At 41.6% G+C, this 20,522-nt stretch overlaps 1 protein-coding gene across 2 annotated transcripts in view; it reads right to left on the bottom strand.

Annotated features, from left to right (window-relative positions):
• Positions 1 to 20,522, bottom strand: part of mrc1b (mannose receptor, C type 1b) — a 98,237-nt gene that overhangs the window by 32,323 nt on the left and 45,392 nt on the right. For both annotated transcript variants that reach the window (XM_061978779.1, XM_061978777.1), the window contains exons 14-20: positions 18,668 to 18,740; positions 9,210 to 9,363; positions 9,105 to 9,143; positions 4,689 to 4,852; positions 4,550 to 4,611; positions 1,327 to 1,427; positions 1,123 to 1,265 (exon numbers count right to left, since the gene is read on the bottom strand). In XM_061978779.1, the coding sequence (XP_061834763.1) occupies positions 1,123 to 1,265; positions 1,327 to 1,427; positions 4,550 to 4,611; positions 4,689 to 4,852; positions 9,105 to 9,143; positions 9,210 to 9,363; positions 18,668 to 18,740 (736 nt within the window). The remainder of the gene's footprint in view (positions 1 to 1,122; positions 1,266 to 1,326; positions 1,428 to 4,549; positions 4,612 to 4,688; positions 4,853 to 9,104; positions 9,144 to 9,209; positions 9,364 to 18,667; positions 18,741 to 20,522) is intronic.

Genomic DNA, 20,522 nt, shown 5'->3' with positions numbered 1-20,522 from the left:
AAAGTGCTTGGTTTTTCTAACATTGAAGCGCTCTCCCTGACCACCTGAGGGCACCACAGACTGTAGATGCTTTTAAAAAAAAAAGCTTAAAAGCCCTTCTTTTTAAAAAAGCCTTTTTTAGATATATGCATACTAGTTATAGCTATATGGCTGTTCTGGTTTTTATTTTTATTTATTTATTGTCTTTTTATGAATACACTGTAGCGCTTTGAGATTGTTTACTCAATATAAAGTGCTTTTTACAAATAAAATGTATTATTATTATTAGTTTATACAAAATGTTTTTAATATTCAAGTCTAAAAATGACTCATTTGACCTCAATAAAATCAACAACAACAAAATGCTTCATTTTTAACATTCAAGCATAAGAAAAAGGTTAATCGACCTTAATATTGAGACGTAAAAGAGCTCTGTTTTTTTTTAACATTGAAGCGTAAAAATAAGTTAACTCACGCTAATAATAATAAAAAAAAAAAAAGTTAATCGACCTGAATAACAAGGCGTAAAAAAAAAAGCTCAGTTTTTAAAATTCAAGCACAAAAAAAACGTTAACCAACTCTTAATAACAAGATGTGAAACGCTTCGTTTTTAACATTCACGGAAAAAGTGACGCTCAAAATAAGACAAAAATGCAGATTTTAACATTCAAGTGTAAAAAAAATAAGTTGTCACTTTAGAAAACGACATTTTAACTTTAATGACCCATTTGGTGCCTCTGGACAAACGTATTGCCAGCTCAGTGGCCTAGTGGTTGGAGTGTCCGCCCTGAGATGGGTAGGTCGTGAGTTCGAACCCCCGGCCGAGTCATACCAAAGACTATAAAAATGGGAGCCATTACCTCCCTGCTTGGCACTCAGCATCAAGGCTTGGAATTGGGGGTTAAATCACCAAAAAATTATTCCCAGGCACGGCCACCGCTGCTGCTCACTGCTCCCCTCACCTCCCAGGGGATGAACAAGGGGATGGGTCAAATGCAGAGGGTCATTTCACCACACCTAGTGGTACTTTAACTTTTACTTTATTATAATAACCTTCGCAAAATAGTCATCAAAAGCCAAAAGAACATGAAATTGTGGTCTAAATGTTAGATGTGACTTTTATAAGTTGGCTGCTCAACTTACCCTGGAGTCAAATTTGGTCCATTTAAGCGGGCAGCCGCCTTTCGGGGGAACGGTGGGGCTGGCGGTGGTGTTGACGGGCGCCGACGACCCGCGCTTGCACATGAACTGGTGCTCTTCGCCGCAGTTGGAACCGCGCCACAAGCCTGAGAGCAAAGTGGCGTTAGGCGTGGCGTTCCACTCGCAGCACTCTTGAAAAGGACTCACCCAAAAAGTAGTTCATAACAACACAGTTCTTATCGTAGGAGTTGGGATCAGGTTGGTCCTCGTCCCATCTTTGGTACCCCACGGAAGTGCCATCCATCCACCTTTGAAGAACACACCACAACAATGGGACATTTCCACCGCACTCATTTTGCATTGTCACTATGTTGAAAGCATACCATGTATTCTAGGGTGTGTTCTAGAGATGCGCGGTTTGCGGGCACAACCGCGGAGTCCGCGGATTATCCGCGGATCGGGCGGATGAAATTTAAAAAAATAAGATTTCATTCGCGTGCGGGTCGGGTCGGGCGGATCAATTAGATTTTTTTTTTTTTTTTTTTTTTTTTTTTTTTTTTTTTTTTTTTTTTTTGCGGGTGGCAGTTAAACCAATTGGGAAATATATATACATAGTTAAATGTTGTTACCCACATATGAAAAACGAGCAGGCACCTGCTGCATATGCCACAACAGAAGAAAAAAAAAGAAAAGAGATGGACACTTTTACGGAGCGGAGAAGGGACGCCTCGCCGGGGTCCGGGACCGAGGCCCCTTCCCCCGAGAGGGCCCCACCGGGAGCCGTAGCTGAGGCGATCCGCGAGAAGGGCCCGACGCACGTCCAGGGTCACCACCGCGCCCACCGCACCGACACCCCGCCTCGTCCGCCTTCGCCGCGGCCGGCGTCACGCGCAGCAGGTAAGCAGCTTACCTGCCCGCCACCCCCGTGGCCGGGGGCTCGTAACAGGGGTCACTCCGCGCGCTCCGCCCGCGCAACTTACCTGCCCGCCACCCCTGTTGCCGGGGGCGCGTAACAGGGGTCACTCCGCGCGCAGTGCGCTCACGAAAGGGGTGGGGCTCACCCTGGTTGACATAGAGAGCAGGACGGTGGCCATGGAAGTCGGAACCCGCTAAGGAGTGTGTAACAACCCACCTGCCGAATCAACTAGCCCTGAAAATGGATGGCGCTGGAGCGTCGGGCCCATACCCGGCCGTCGCCGGCAGCGAGACGCGCTTGGAGGTGCGCTCAGCGCGGCTCCCATATGATTGCGCACTGGTGTGCGTCTGGGTCGTGACAGCGTGGCACGCGAATGTCTGTGCTGCATTGGATCAGTCTCCTTTCTTTAACAGGCAAAAGCTTTATAACCTCACCATACCTGCCAACTTTTGAAATCAGAAAAACCTAGTAGCCAGGGTCCAAGGGCCACAGGCCCCGGTAGGTCCAGGACAAAGTCCTGGTGGAGGGTTCAGGGCTTCGCCCCCCGACGCAAAATGATTATTAGCATTCAGACAGGTTAAAATGTTGCTAAAACCATCACTTTTCTATCAGTCACAGTGACTTTTCAAAACAAAAATATTACAGCAAAAATCATATGGGTTGATTGACATGTTGATTCTGTAAGCTAACTTCAATAGTTTGAAATTATTTTGACAGTTAATGCCAGTTATCCTGTCAACCTTTCACAAGACTTCAATTTGTTAATTGAAAGTATAAACAGTATAAACACTTTTTACAGTAAACAAATGGTAAAACAGTACTAAACAATTCCATTAAAAAAAAAATTGGTGTCATTATTAACTTTCTGTCCAAGCTTGTATAATCTACTGCCTTGTTCAATTGTAAAAAATATTCTGTGCCTAAAATTCACATTTCTATCACAATTATCATACTGTAAACATGGTAAGCTAACTTCATTAAAATTAATAGTCCTGTCAATAGCATGGAATTACAATTCAAATGTATTTTTTTTGTAAGCCTTTCAAAAGAATTCAAAATATGAAAAATTAATGAAAATTAATTTAAGCCATCAGACACTTGAAAAGTGGCACATCACATCTCTAATGTAATCATTTTAACTTTTCAACAGAAATAGCACTGCAAAAATATTAAGGACATACTTCTGTATTTTGGTAGTTATGCTGTCAACATTTAACAAGATTTCTTCAACTTGGACTTGTTTTAAATGTTTTATGCCACTTCAAGTTGTCAAAGACGTGCTGTGAAATACAGCCGACAAGATTGCGCACCAAACACGAAGCAAGGCCAAAGTGCATGCATGGTGCAGGAGAACAAAGGACTTCTTTCATTTAAGGTTTGTGATAAACCATCAAACTCATTCGTTAAAAGGACTCTATAGTAATATAAAGCGAGTTTTTCTGGACATTATCATGCAAGAAAAGTTTATTTTTGGGACCGCGATCACCGCGTAATGATTTTTAAAGGTTGCATTACAAACATTTAACTGTCCCATGTGATCAGCCAGTGCGATTGGAAGTCCATGCTCAATTATTTTCTCCGTAAATAAAACTTCGGCATTTATCACATCCAAAGAATCTGTTTGGGCGACGAAAAACGTTGAAAGTTTTCCACTTGTATCGCTAGCAACGGCATTAGACTTGTGTTTTTTTGTCCCAACATGGTCTTTTACATCGCTAATTCCTCCGTGTCCGATCGAAAAATCTTGTCTGCACAAGGTGCAATTCGCGTAGTTTTCACCCTTTTTTTTTTTTAATTAATGAAAAACCGTATTTTTTATCACTGCAACCGTAACCCGGAATAGGTTGATGAAAACCGTACGAATTACGGGAAAACCGGAGTAGTTGGCAGGTATGCCTCACTAATGCCTTGCATTGTCTATATTAGATATATAACAACGGGCGGGTGCGGGCGGATGGCGGGCGGGTGCAGGTCTGATCAAATGTTACATCGGGTGGATGGCGGATTGGTTGACGACTTTCTGATGCGGTTGCGGATGAAATAATTGCCTATCCGCGCATCTCTAATGTACAGTATGTGTATATGTATGTTTGTACAGTGAATGTATATGTACGTGTACTGTATGTGTATATGTATGTATGTATGTATGTACAGTGAATGTATATGTACATGTATGTGTATATGTGTGTTTGTACAGTGAATACGCGTGTGGATGATTCGGATGTTAATTGTGTGAAGTGAAGTGAATTATATTTATATAGCGCTTTTCTCTAGTGACTCAAAGCGCTTTTACATAGTGAAAGCCAATATCTAAGTTACATTTAAACCAGTGTGGGTGGCACTGGGAGCAGGTGGGTAAAGTGTCTTGCGCAAGGACACAACGGCAGTGACGAGGATGGCGGAAGCGGGGGTCGAACCTGGAACCCTCAAGTTGCTGGCACGGCCACTCTACCAACCGAGCTATACCAACGCCCCAATTGTTTTTATAGGATTTCTTCAGTTATTCCTACTCACCAAAATGAGCCGTCAAGGTCCACGGACAAACCTATGTAGTAAGTCCCATAGCTTCTGGACACCTATGTCGACGCATGCAGACCAAAAAGAAAAATCACATAAGCTTTAACAGTTTGTGACTTGGTGTCGGCGTTCATACCTGTTTCCACAGGAAGATGCTCTCGGCTTCACTGCTGATGGACACCAGATCGCCGTGTCTCTGCTGGCAGAAATGACGAGCATCTTCCATAGCCTTGGCGTCTCTGTTGATGTAATACTGACTCCCTCTCCACTGCAACCAACCATCTGAGGTCTCGTTGAACACTGGAAGAGTCGGGTCAGAAACATCGGTTACCTGACCATCACCTGTGTACATGCCAGTAGTAGAGCATGTACTAAGTCCCATCTTAAAACTCATTTGTATACTCTAGCCTTTAAATAGACCCCCCTTTTAGACCAGTTGATCTGCCGTCTCTCTTTTCTGCTCAGGACCTAGGGTGGACCACTCATCTGTGCATCAGTTGGGGATGTCTCTGCACTGCTGACCTGTCTCCACTCAAGATGATCTCCTGCTGGCCCCACTATGGACTGGACTCTCACTATTAACTAGATCCACTATGGACTGGACTCTCACACTATTATGTTAGATCCACTATGGACTGGGCTCTCACTATTAACTAGATCCACTATGGACTGGACTCTCACTATTAACTAGATCCACTATGGACTGGACTCTCACGCTATTATGTTAGATCCACTATGGACTGGACTCTCACACTATTATGTTAGATCCACTATGGACTGGACTCTCACTATTAACTAGATCCACTATGGACTGGACTCTCACTATTAACTAGATCCACTATGGACTGGACTCTCACGCTATTATGTTAGATCCACTATGGACTGGACTCTCACTATTAACTAGATCCACTATGGACTGGACTCTCACACTATTATGTTAGATCCACTATGGACTGGACTCTCACTATTAACTAGATCCACTATGGACTGGACTCTCACTATTAACTAGATCCACTATGGACTGGACTCTCACACTATTATGTTAGATCCACTATGGACTGGACTCTCACACTATTATGTTAGATCCACTATGGACTGGACTCTCACACTATTAACTAGATCCACTATGGACTGGACTCTCACACTATTATGTTAGATCCACTATGGACTGGACTCTCACTATTAACTAGATCCACTATGGACTGGACTCTCACTATTAACTAGATCCACTATGGACTGGACTCTCACACTATTATGTTAGATCCACTATGGACTGGACTCTCACACTATTAACTAGATCCACTATGGACTGGACTCTCACACTATTAACTAGATCCACTATGGACTGGACTCTCACACTATTATGTTAGATCCACTATGGACTGGACTCTCACTATTAACTAGATCCACTATGGACTGGACTCTCACTACTAACTAGATCCACTATGGACTGGACTCTCACACTATTATGTTAGATCCACTATGGACTGGACTCTCACTATTAACTAGATCCACTATGGACTGGACTCTCACTATTAACTAGATCCACTATGGACTGGACTCTCACACTATTATGTTAGATCCACTATGGACTGGACTCTCACACTATTATGTTAGATCCACTATGGACTGGACTCTCGCACTATTAACTAGATCCACTATGGACTGGACTCTCACACTATTATGCTAGATCCACTATGGACTGGACTCTCACACTATTATGTTAGATCCACTATGGACTGGACTCTCACACTATTAACTAGATGCACTATGGACTGGACTCTCGCACTATGGACTGGACTCTCGCACTATTAACTAGATCCACTATGGACTGGACTCTCACACTATTACGTTAGATCCACTATGGACTGGACTCTCACACTATTAACTAGATCCACTATGGACTGGACTCTCACACTATTAACTAGATCCACTATGGACTGGACTCTCACACTATTATGTTAGATCCACTATGGACTGGACTCTCACACTATTATGTTAAATCAACTATGGACTGGACTCGCACACTATTAACTAGATCCACTATGGACTGGACTCTCACACTATTATGTTAGATCCACTATGGACTGGACTCTCACACTATTAACTAGATCCACTATGGACTGGACTCTCACACTATTATGTTAGATCCACTATGGACTGGACTCTCACTATTAACTAGATCCACTATGGACTGGACTCTCACTATTAACTAGATCCACTATGGACTGGACTCTCACACTATTATGTTAGATCCACTATGGACTGGATTCTCACACTATTAACTAGATCCACTATGGACTGAACTCTCACACTATTAACTAGATCCACTATGGACTGGACTCTCACACTATTATGTTAGATCCACTATGGACTGGACTCTCACACTATTATGTTAAATCCACTATGGACTGGACTCGCACACTATTAACTAGATCCACTATGGACTGGACTCTCACACTATTACGTTAGATCCACTATGGACTGGACTCTCACACTATTAACTAGATCCACTATGGACTGGACTCTCACACTATTAACTAGATCCACTATGGACTGGACTCTCACACTATTATGTTGGATCCACTATGGACTGGACTCTCACACTATTATGTTAAATCAACTATGGACTGGACTCGCACACTATTAACTAGATCCACTATGGACTGGACTCTCACACTATTATGTTAGATCCACTATGGACTGGACTCTCACACTATTATGTTAGATCCACTATGGACTGGACTCTCACTATTAACTAGATCCACTATGGACTGGACTCTCACTATTAACTAGATCCACTATGGACTGGACTCTCACACTATTATGTTAGATCCACTATGGACTGGATTCTCACACTATTATGTTAGATCCACTATGGACTGGACTCTCACACTATTATGCTAGATCCACTATGGACTGGACTCTCACACTATTATGTTAGATCCACTATGGACTGGACTCTCACTATTAACTAGATCCACTATGGACTGGACTCTCACTATTAACTAGATCCACTATGGACTGGACTCTCACACTATTATGTTAGATCCACTATGGACTGGACTCTCACACTATTAACTAGATCCACTATGGACTGGACTCTCACACTATTAACTAGATCCACTATGGATTGGACTCTCACACTATTATGTTAGATCCACTATGGACTGGACTCTCACTATTAACTAGATCCACTATGGACTGGACTCTCACTATTAACTAGATCCACTATGGACTGGACTCTCACACTATTATGTTAGATCCACTATGGACTGGACTCTCACTATTAACTAGATCCACTATGGACTGGACTCTCACACTATTATGTTAGATCCACTATGGACTGGACTCTCACACTATTAACTAGATCCACTATGGACTGGACTCTCACACTATTAACTAGATCCACTATGGACTGGACTCTCACACTATTATGTTAGATCCACTATGGACTGGACTCTCACACTATTATGTTAAATCCACTATGGACTGGACTCGCACACTATTAACTAGATCCACTATGGACTGGACTCTCACACTATTATGTTAGATCCACTATGGACTGGACTCTCACTATTAACTAGATCCACTATGGACTGGACTCTCACACTATTATGTTAGATCCACTATGGACTGGACTCTCACACTATTATGTTAGATCCACTATGGACTGGACTCTCGCACTATTAACTAGATCCACTATGGACTGGACTCTCACACTATTATGCTAGATCCACTATGGACTGGACTCTCACACTATTATGTTAGATCCACTATGGACTGGACTCTCACACTATTAACTAGATGCACTATGGACTGGACTCTCGCACTATGGACTGGACTCTCGCACTATTAACTAGATCCACTATGGACTGGACTCTCACACTATTATGTTAGATCCACTATGGACTGGACTCCCATACTATTATGTTAGATCCACTATGGACTGGACTCTCACACTATTATGTTAGATCCACTATGGACTGGACTCTCACACTATTATGTTAGATCCACTATGGACTGGACTCTCACACTATTATGTTAGATCCACTATGGACTGGACTCTCACACTATTATGTTAGATCCACTATGGACTGGACTCTCACTATTATGTTAGATCCACTATGGACTGGACTCTCACTATTATGTTAGATCCACTATGGACTGGACTCTCACACTATTATGTTAGATCCACTATGGACTGGACTCTCACTATTATGTTAGATCCACTATGGACTGGACTCTCACTATTATGTTAGATCCACTATGGACTGGACTATCACACTATTATGTTAGATCCACTATGGACTGGACTCTCACACTATTATGTTAGATCCACTATGGACTGGACTCTCACACTATTATGCTAGATCCACTCGGGTCCCCACATCTGTGGTCCCCTTCAAGGTTTCTCATTGTCCCATCGGGTTGAGTTTTTCCTTGCCCTGATGTGGGATCTGAGCCGAGGATGTGGTTGTGGCTTGTGCAGCCCTTTGAGACACTCGTGATTTAGGGCTATATAAGTAAACATTGATTGATTGATACTAACCTGGTGCAGTATCGTTGGGAGGTGGCTTCGGAGTCACTCCTGTAATAGAAACAAAGGTAAATGAGCAAATAGTTGCAGCTTCAATCAATCCATCAATAATCTCACCTGCGCGGATCTGACAGAGCCAGTCGTTGTAACTCTCACAGTGAACATCATTCCAGGACCCGCTGTCGTCGGATCGATGAATCCGGAATTCAGTGCACGATTCAGAATTTTGAAAATTGTTTGGCTCTCCTTCCTGCCAGTGTTGGTAGTTTAGCTGTATGGAAAAAATAAATGAATAAAAAAATACATGTGAATTGAATGAATGAATACACTGAAATGTCCTAATTTATTCAGTGGAAATTGAACGTCCTGCAAATATATGCCTTTTTTATATGTATTTTTTTACGTGATTGTAATTATTTTGTTTTCCTTTTATTGTAATATTAAAAAAATAATAAAAATGCCTCAAAAGATCGTCAACTTTACTTCTGCTTTGCCGTCGTTTTGTGCTGCCACCATAACATGCCAATGACAGCGTGAATAAAAAGTGTGATGCTAAGCTAGTGTTGTCCTGATACCAATATCTTGGTACCGGTAACAGTACTAGCCTGTGTCCATGCCTGAGCTTACAGGAATAGTCGACAAACTAAAACCCTCGTCCTGTCCCACAGACCCAGTCCCCCCTCGCTTTTTTTAAAGAAGTCTGGGACTCTATTGACTTGTCTGTTAGGGACATCATCAACAGCAGCTTGATTTCTGGCAGTGTGCCCTCTTTTTGTAAAGGAGCTGTTGTTGAGCCTTTGATTAAAAAAACAGGTCTTGATCCTACAAGTTTGTCAAATTATCGGCCCATTTCTAAATTACCTTTTGTGTCAAAAATTTTGGAGAAATGTGTTTTGACGCAACTACAGCCTTTTTTAGATGAAAATAGCACTTTAGATCCATTTCAATCTGGATACAAAGCTTTGCACAGTACTGAATCTGCACTTTTAAAGGTTTTTAATGATTTGCTTTTAATATCTGATTCTGGCAGCTCTGCCATTTTAGTGCTTTTAGATCTTACAGCTGCCTTTGACACAGTCCACCACACAATTCTTTTAGATCGCCTGAGAGACTGTGTGGGTGTCAGAGGGACTGCATTAGAGTGGTTCAGATCCTACCTGTCAGAAAGGTCCTTCTCTGTCAGGCTGGGGGACGCCACTTCTTCTTCTACTCCGCTTTACTGTGGTGTCCCCCAGGGATCTATTCTAGGCCCCATCCTGTTCGCTCTATATCTCCTCCCTCTTGGAGAGATTTTTAAGAGGCATGGAGTGTCTTATCACTTTTATGCAGACGACTGCCAAATTTATATGCCTATTTCAAAAGGCCACGGCCCCCTGACACTCCTTCTCAACTGTCTATGCGACGTCAAGGTTTGGTTAGCCCAGACTTTTTTAATAATGAATGAGGGAAAAACGGAAATTTTAGTGTTTGGTCCGGCCCTCACTGACTTGGGACTACTGCAAAATTATGTGCGTCCCAAAGTCACCATCCTTGGCGTCACTATAGACAGCGATTTTAAACTTGACAAACAAGTCAATGGCGTTTTAAAATCATGTTTTTATCATCTTCGTCTTTTAGCAAAGGTAAAACCGTTTTTATCTTTTAACCTTTTTGAACAAGTCGTGCATGCTTTTATTTCAAGTGGCCTGGACTACTGCAATGCACTTTATGCTGGCATTAGCCAAAAAGCTCTCTCCCGGTTGCAGTTAGTCCAGAATGCGGCAGCAGGACTTTTAACAGGGGCCAGGAGACGCCAGCATATAACCCCAATCCTTGAGAGTTTGCACTGGCTCCCTGTTCATTTTAGAATTGATTTTAAAACCTTGCTGTTTGTTTTTAAAGCTTTACATGGACTGGCACCTCAGTATATCTCGGACCTCATCCAAACTTACAATCCTGCGCGCGCTCTGAGGTCCGAGAGCCAGCTCCAGCTCGTGGTGTCCAAGACGAGACTTAAAACCAGGGGAGACAGGGCCTTCTCTGTGGTCGGCCCTAAGCTCTGGAACACTCTGCCCCTCCATGTTCGAACTGCTCCCACAGTGGAGTGTTTTAAGTCTCGTCTTAAGACCCACTTTTATTCTCTGGCTTTTAACACTACGCGAGTTGTGTGGTCCTCTGTTGTCCTCTGTGTTTTTACAATTTTGCTTTTTGCTTTCTATTTACTGTTTTAATTGGTTTTACCCTTTGAAATTGTTTTTAATCATATCTTTTTTATATTGTTTTTAATTGTGTTTAATATTGTTGTGCAGCACTTTGGAAACATTTTGTTGTTTAAATGTGCTATATAAATAAAGTGGATTGGATTGGATTGGATAAAATTATTTTGATACTTTTCGGTACTTTTCTAAAAAAAGGGGATCACAAAAATGGCATTTTTTTTTGCTTTATTTTAACATAAAATCTTCGGGTACATGAAACATATGTTTATTATTGCAAGTTTGTCCTTAAATAAAATAGTGAACATACTAGACAACTTGTCTTTTAGTAGTAAGTAAACAAACAAAGGCTCCTAATTTAGTCTGCTGACATATGCAGTAACATATTGGGTCATTTTCCATTCTATTATTTTGTCAAGGACAAGTGGTAGAAAATGAATTATTAATCTACTTGTTCATTTACTGTTAATATCTGCTTACTTTCTCTTTTAACATGTTCTATCTACACTTCTGTTAAAATGTAATAATCACTTATTCTTCTCTTCTTTGATACTTTACATTAGTTTTGGATGATACCACACATTTAGGTATCAATCCGATACCAAGTAGTTACAGGATCATACATTGGTCATATTCAAAGTCCTCATGTGTCCAGGGACTAGAGATGCGCGGATAGGCAATTATTTCATCCGCAACCGCATCACAAAAGTCGTCAACCATCCGCCATCCACCCGAACTAACATTTAATCAAAACCGCACCCGCCCGCCATCCGCCCGTTGTTATATATCTAATATAGACGATGCAAGGCATTAGTGAGGTTATAAAGCTTTTGCCTGTTAAACAAAGGAGACTGATCCAATGCAGCAGAGACATTCAATGCGTGCCACGCTGTCAGGGCCCAGACGCACACCAGTGCGCAATCATCTGGGAGCCGCGCTGAGCGCACCTCCAAGCGCGCTCGCGCCACTCAAACTGCTGCAGGCAGCTGCGTTCTATCTTGTTTTAACATCCTGTGGCACTCTTCTGGGATCACGGCGGACGAAACTGCTCATGCTCAGGGTGTTTGTGGAGGTTCGGGGTTTTGCACAAATGTGATGCACCATGTTAGATGTCCCCGGTTTTGTGACTGTCGTAGACATAAACAGCGTCGCAGCTCTTGCAAATCACGTAGCCAGCATTACTATCATCCTGATTTACAACCTCATAAAAACGAGTCCACGCTGAACTTTTCTGGCCTTTTTTTCCCCCTGGTCTTTAGTATTCCCTTTTTTAGTTTGTCGCGTATCACGTTTGCTGCCGGCGTTGCCATCTCTTTTTTTTTTTTCTTCTGTTGTGGCATATGCTGCAGGTGCCTGCTCGTTTTTCGTATGTGGGTAACAACATTTAACTATGTATATATATTTCCGAATTGGTTTAACTGCCACCCGCCTGAATCTATTTAAAATCTAATTTTTTTTTATTTCAACCGCCCGACCCGACCCGCGGATAAAATCTAATTTTTTTTTATTTCAACCGCGGATAAAATCTAATTTTTTTTTATTTCAACCGCCCGACCCGCGGATAATCCACGGACTCCGCGGTTGTGTCCGCAAACCGCGCATCTCTACCAGGGACATATTTCCTGAGTTTATAAACATAATATACCTTTTTTTTTTAAATGAAAGAAGATGTTTTGATGCCAAAAAATATTGGCTTAATCATAGTAGTATTGACTAGATACGCTCCAGTACTTGGTATCATTACAGTGGATGTCAGGTGTATGGAATTTGTTTATATTTTCACGCGGGCGTTTCAGTATTCACCTTTATCTTTACTTTTTACACCAAAATGCGTCCATTCTTCCTTTTCTGTCTACACACTGTGTCTGCTTGTAAGTACTCAGTGATTGTGTGCTGCCGAACATGCTCCTCTGCTCGTAAAACCAGCGATGGCACGACGTGACGACGACAAGGGGCGCGGGTGGGTGCGGGACCGGTACTTTTCAGAGGCGGTATAGTACCAAAAATGATTGATTAGTATCGTGGTACGATACTAATACCGGTATACCGTACAACCCTATGCTAACCATACAACCGGTAAATCGCAGCGTAATGCAGTGTTTCCCACACATTCATTTATTTGTGGCGGCCCGCCACGAAAGAATTATGTCCGCCACAAATGGATTTTTCGGCTTTTGACTCGCTCGACCGCTCATAAAAGCAATGGGACTGTCTGTGAATGTTGCTTGTAGTTACACCTCCGGTGCAGTAGGTGGCGGTAGCCTACTATGCATTGTAACTCCGCCAATAGCACTTAATTCACCTGGTGGGCCAGAAGAAGAAGAAGAAGAGGGACGGACGGGATCAAAATACTCGCCGGCTACTTTTCATATGGATGGCGCTTCCTACGTTTCTACCTCAAACGTCCAAAAGCTGCTGAAAGTCTTGATCCAGGATGCCATGGGGGAAAAAACTTAAATGGTGCCTTTTGGCGACAGTTAGCAGCTTGGTGGCTAACGCTTGCTAGCGTGGTAGCATTGCTTCATTTTTACAGGTGTTATAGGTAGATAGGTTATAGCTGCATCGCTCGCGGCTCGTCATTTATTTAACGTTAATGCGCGATTTCACCGAGCGTTTCACTGACGGTGAGCAGCCTGACGCTGCTTCATTAACACCGCCGCTGTTTGACTCGGTCACCTGTTTTCATACCGACGAGCTAACGTGTCCAGGTTATAACCCTGTTGTCAATAAACACACGTGGACTGAAGCTAAATTGTCCACTGTCCACTGCAGCATGTGAATGCAATGAAAAGAATCAAATCTGAGCCAACCAGCTGTTAAAATGTTGTCCAGGTTAATGTTTTGGCCATTAAAGGCCTTTCATTTCAAGATTTCAACTGTGATCGGGCTTTAAACAGGTGGTTGACCTGTTCAGATGAGTGTAACTGCTACTGGTCAAATAATGTGAAATAGCATTTAATTTTACATGTATGCAATGCCATTTAAATGTAATTATAGATAATAATAATAATAATAATAATAAATACTGTGTAGTGTTGTAAATAGTCAACGGGAAGGATTCTAGTAAGATATAAGCCATGAGCACTACACAGCCAGAAAAAAACCTAGGCAGGACAAGTACAAATATTGGGGCAAGTAGATTTGAGAAGTCAGGCAAGTAGAAAAAAAGCTTAACGTTGAACCCTGCATGTGTTGAGCTGCTGCCGCTTAAGGTTAGACGGCACTGTACATAGAGCGCTTCTGCTCGTTAGTAATAAATTCTAATGTTGGATGTTCACTCCTTCACACAGATGAGTATAGAAAAATATTTTCAACGGCCGAAAAGGGCTCGACTTGTAGAGGAGGTAGGCCTACAGTCCGGACCACAGGTGCGACCTGTTCAGCAGCAGCAGGAGGAGGAGGAGGAGGTTGACTGACTGTGGCAGGACACCTCTGCCTCTGTTTCACTTCATGTTGCTGGTAAATAATATGGTTGTAGTAGTAGGCTAAAGTTAAATTATTTAGTATTCACTAATTAAAGGGGCAGAGCTTTAAGAGACATTTTAGCTTTTATATTTTATAAGATATATTTTTTGTAAGAACCACAATTAATAAATATATTTCAGTGAATCACTAATTGTTCAAATCTGTATATAAATATGTACATAAAATGTTGTAATTATATTCCAACTCCGCGTTCTTCTTGGTCATCGCCGCTGCCGCACCCCCCACCCCCCCCCCCCCCCCCACCCGCCGACCACACCACCACAAATAGATGCCTGTCCTGTGGGAAACACTGTAATGGCTTGATTTAATTTGATTACGATAAGCATTAAAGTAACAGTAGAGTGGAAAAACAACTATATTGGACTTTATATGCTTAATTGTGTTTCATTGTATCCATTAAACCACATCCAATTCGCAAAGTATGTGAAAATACCATCTAAACGTCACAAAATGCCACATTTTCAGTCAGCCATTATTAATATTCCGCTCCGAATGTCTCGGTTAATTTCTGTAGATTGACGTCGCTGTCGTAACGGTTCTGCACTCTGACCATGTTATCAGATCAGTCCTACTGCAAATACGCAAATATTTGGAAGATATTTGGTGTTTATCATTCAAAATCCCTACATTAGATCACGTTTTGTTTTTTTATGCATCCATCCATTTTCTACCGCTTATTCCCTTTGGGGTCGCCGGGGACGCTGGAGCCTATCATTCGAAGTCCATCCATCCATCCATCTTCTTCCGCTTATCTGAGGTCGGGTCGCGGGGGAAGCAGCCTAAGCAGGGAAGCCCAGACTTCCCTCTCCCCAGCCACTTCGTCCAGCTCCTCCCGGGGGATCTCGAGGCGTTCCCAGGCCAGCCGGGAGACATAGTCTTCGCAACGTGTCCTGGGTCTTCCCCGTGGCCTCCTACCGGTCGGACGTGCCCTAAACACCTCCCGAGGGAGGCGATCGGGTGGCATCCTGACCAGATGCCCGAACCACCTCATCTGGCTCCTCTCAATGTGGAGGAGCTGCGGCTTTACTTTGAGCTCCCCCCGGATGACGGAGCTTCTCACCCTATCTCTAAGGGAGAGCCCCGCCACCCAGGGGAGGAATAATTCCATAAATTCCATTTAAAAAAAAATTGGTGTCATTATTAACTTTCTGTCCAAGCTTGTATAATCTACTGCCTTGTTCAATTGTAAAACATATTCTGTGCCTAAAATTCACATTTCTATCACAATTATCATACTGTAAACATGGTAAGCTAACTTCATTACAATTAATAGTCCTGTCAATAGCATGGAATTACAATTCAAATGTAGTTTTTTTGTAAGCCTTTCAAAAGAATTCAAAATATGAAAAATTCATGAAAATGAATTGAAGCCATCAGACACTTGAAAAGTGGCACATCACATCTCTAATGTAATCATTTGAACTTTTCAACAGAAATAGCACTGCAAAAATATTAAGGACATACTTCTGTATTTTGGTAGTTATGTTGTCAACATTTAACAAGATTTCTTCAACTTGGACTTGAAAGCATAAATAGTATAAACACTTTTAACAGTATAACAGTACTAAACAATTCCAATAGATAACATTGGTGTCATTACCCTTTTGTGGCTAAAATCCGAAAAACGTTGAAAGTTTTCCACTTGTATCGCTAGCAACGGCATTAGACTTGTGTTCTTTTGTCCCAACGTGGTCTTTTACATCGCTAATTCCTCCGTGTCCGATCGAAAAATCTTGTCTGCACAAGGTGCAATTCGCGTAGTTTTCACCCTTTTTGGAACGGATAATTATTCCCGGATAGGCTTTTGAATATTCTTCACGGAATGACTGCAGTTTTCTTTTCGGTTTAAGACTCGTTTGCGATTTTTCTCCGGCTGATTCCATGATCGTTTGGAAACAATGGGCAACAGGTGCCTCGTGCTTGGCAGCGGTGCTATAAATAGCCTCGCGCATTTAAAAAATTTTTTTTTTTTAAATTAATGAAAAACCGTATTTTTTATCACTGCAGCCATAACCCGGAATAGGTTGATGAAAACCGTACTAATTACGGGAAAACCGGAGTAGTTGGCAGGTATGTTATTATCTCTCTAAATGAAAATCCCTGAAATTGACACTATTTTGATCATATCTAGTTACTTGCAAACTTTGTAAACTTCATACAACAGATATGTATGATAGTAGCTTCAATATAGAGGCCACTTGATTTCCACTTTTCTGGTACTTTATTGCCTTTCAAAAACGACTTGAATACAAAATACTAAAACTACGTTAATACATTGTGTATGGAATGGCCTCAATCTCGTTACCTTGCGTAATGACAATAAAGCTGATTCTGATTCTGATTCTGATTCTGTTTGCTCTGCATTAGCACATTTTAATCCAATCCAATCCAATCCAATCCACTTTATTTATATAGCACATTTAAACAACAAAATGTTTCCAAAGTGCTGCACAACAATATTAAACACAATTAAAAACAATATAAAATAAATATGATTAAAAAATATTTCAAAGGGTAAAACCAATTAAAACAGTAAATAGAAATCAAAATTTTAAAAACACAGAGGACAACAGAGGACCACACAACTCACGTAGTGTTAAAAGCCAGAGAATAAAAGTGGGTCTTAAGACGAGACTTAAAACACTCCACTGTGGGAGCAGTTCAAATATGGAGGGGCAGAGTGTTCCAGAGCTTAGGGCCGACCACAGAGAAGGCCCTGTCTCCCCTGGTTTTAAGTCTCGTCTTGGACACCACGAGCTGGAGCTGGCTCTCGGACCTCAGAGCACGCGCAGGATTGTAAGTTTGGATGAGGTCCGAGATATACTGAGGTGCCAGTCCATGTAAAGCTTTAAAAACAAACAGCAAGGTTTTAAAATCAATTCTAAAATGAACAGGGAGCCAGTGCAAACTCTCAAGAATTGGGGTTATATGCTGGCGTCTCCTGGCCCCTGTTAAAAGTCGTGCTGCCGCATTCTGGACTAACTGCAACCGGGAGAGAGCTTTTTGGCTAATGCCAGCATAAAGTGCATTGCAGTAGTCCAGGCCACTTGAAATAAAAGCATGCACGACTTGTTCAAAAAGGTTAAAAGATAAAAACGGTTTTACGTTTGCTAAAAGACGAAGATGATAAAAACACGATTTTAAAACGCCATTGACTTGTTTGTCAAGTTTAAAATCGCTGTCTATAGTGACGCCAAGGCTGGTGACTTTGGGACGCACATCATTTTGCAATAGTCCCAAGTCAGTGAGGGCCGGACCAAACACTAAAATTTCCGTTTTTCCCTCATTCATTATTAAAAAATTCTGGGCTAACCAAGCCTTGACGTCGCATAGACAGTTGAGAAGGGGTGTCAGGGGGCCGTGGCCTTTTGAAATAGGCATATACATTTGGCAGTCGTCTGCATAAAAGTGATAAGACACTCCATGCCTCTTAAAAATCTCTCCAAGAGGGAACAGATATAGAGCGAACAGGATGGGGCCTAGAATAGATCCCTGGGGAACACCACAGTAAAGCGGAGCAGAAGAAGAAGTGGCGTCCCCCAGCCTGACAGAGAAGGACCTTTCTGACAGGTAGGATCTGAACCACTCTAATGCAGTCCCCCTGACACCCACACAGTCTCTCAGGCGATCTAAAAGAATTGTGTGGTGGACTGTGTCAAAGGCAGCTGGAAGATCTAAAAGCACTAAAATGGCAGAGCTGCCAGAATCAGATATTAAAAGCAAATCATTAAAAACCTTTAAAAGTGCAGATTCAGTACTGTGCAAAGCTTTGTATCCTATATTTTAGGCATCTTTACAGGGTGAGCGGTTGTACTTTGGTTTACTTTTAAGAAGGTTAAACATAATGCAATAAAATATCATTTAAAAAAAAAGAATAAATAATCAATTACTCACTGGGGATCCATCGCTCCACACATAGCCAGTGCTTGGGTCAGCAATATGAAGTCCAATCCAGGCCTTTCCATGGCTGTGACAAGTAACATAAAAAAAAGTTAATCAGGACACCGTCTAAGTATGGACTAACAATATTGACAAAATTATTTAGATACTGTTCGGTACTTTTCTAAATAAAGGGGACCACAAAAAATTGCATTGTTGGCTTTATTTTAACATAAAATCTTAGGGTACATTAAACATACCGTATTTTTCGGACTATAAGTCGCAGTTTTTTTCCTAGTTTGGCCAGGCTCCAGTGCGATTTATATATGTTTTTTTCCTTCTTTATTATGCATTTTTGGCAGGTGCGCCTTATACTCCGGTGCGACTTATACTCCGAAAAATACGGTATGTTTATTATTGCAAGTTTGTCCTTAATTAAAATAGTGAACATACTAAACAACTTGTCTTTTAGTAGTAAGTCAACAAACAAAGGCTCCTAATTTTGTCAAAATTATTAAGGACAAGTGGTAGAAAATGAATTATTAATCTACTTGTTCATTTACTGTTAATATCTGCTTACTTTCTCTTTTAACATGTTCTATCGACACTTCTGTTAAAATGTAATAATCACTTATTCTTCTCTTCTTTGATACTTTACATTAGTTTTGGATGATACCTCATGTGTCCAGGGACACATTTACTGAGTTTATAAACATGATATGAATTTTTTTTAAACAAAAGAAGACGTCAAATAATATCAACGTAATCATAGTATTATCGACTAGATACGCTACTGTACTTGGTATCATTACAGTGGATGTTAGGTGTAGATCCACCAAATGGCGTTTGTTGACATTTTGACGCGGGTGGGCTACGATGTGTAGTGAAGCATGTTTAGCTATTCCTCGTCCTGCAGTGTAAGAAACTTACTTTATTTGTCGCCACGGAAGCGAGGATTAGTGATTTAGAAGTAGCTAAAACACGGCCGACTGCGGATGGACGTTAGCCGCTAGTGTTGCGTTTTGGGCCAGTTGTTCCTCCCAGGGAATTCAAGTCACAAGTCGCTCCCAAGCTTTTTACGACACTTAAAGCTGAGTTGAAAAACCGCCAGAGACAGAATAGGTATTTTGTAATATATTGGCAAAGCTTTGCAGATATATATACATTAGATATACAGGTAAAAGCCAGTAAATTAGAATATTTTGAAAAACTTGATTTATTTCAGTAATTGCATTCAAAAGGTGTAACTTGTACATTATATTTATTCATTGCACACAGACTGATGCATTCAAATGTTTATTTCATTTAATTTTGATGATTTGAAGTGGCAACAAATGAAAATCCAAAATTCCGTGTGTCACAAAATTAGAATATTACTTAAGGCTAATACAAAAAAGGGATTTTTAGAAATGTTGGCCAACTGAAAAGTATGAAAATGAAAAATGTGAGCATGTACGATACTCAATACTTGGTTGGAGCTCCTTTTGCCTCAATTACTGCGTTAATGCGGCGTGGCATGGAGTCGATGAGTTTCTGGCACTGCTCAGGTGTTATGAGAGCCCAGGTTGCTCTGATAGTGGCCTTCAACTCTTCTGCATTTTTGGGTCTGGCATTCTGCATCTTTCTTTTCACAATACCCCACAGATTTTCTATGGGGCTAAGGTCAGGGGAGTTGGCGGGCCAATTTAGAACAGAAATACCATGGTCCGTAAACCAGGCACGGGTAGATTTTGCGCTGTGTGCAGGCGCCAAGTCCTGTTGGGACTTGAAATCTCCATCTCCATAGAGCAGGTCAGCAGCAGGAAGCATGAAGTGCTCTAAAACTTGCTGGTAGATGGCTGCGTTGACCCTGGATCTCAGGAAACAGAGT

The sequence above is a fragment of the Nerophis lumbriciformis genome, linkage group LG19, assembly GCF_033978685.3.
Source record: "Nerophis lumbriciformis linkage group LG19, RoL_Nlum_v2.1, whole genome shotgun sequence".
Lineage (NCBI taxonomy): Eukaryota > Metazoa > Chordata > Actinopteri > Syngnathiformes > Syngnathidae > Nerophis > Nerophis lumbriciformis.
The sequence above is the reverse complement of the archived record's forward strand: the minus strand, read 5'-3'. Positions and strand labels throughout refer to the sequence as shown.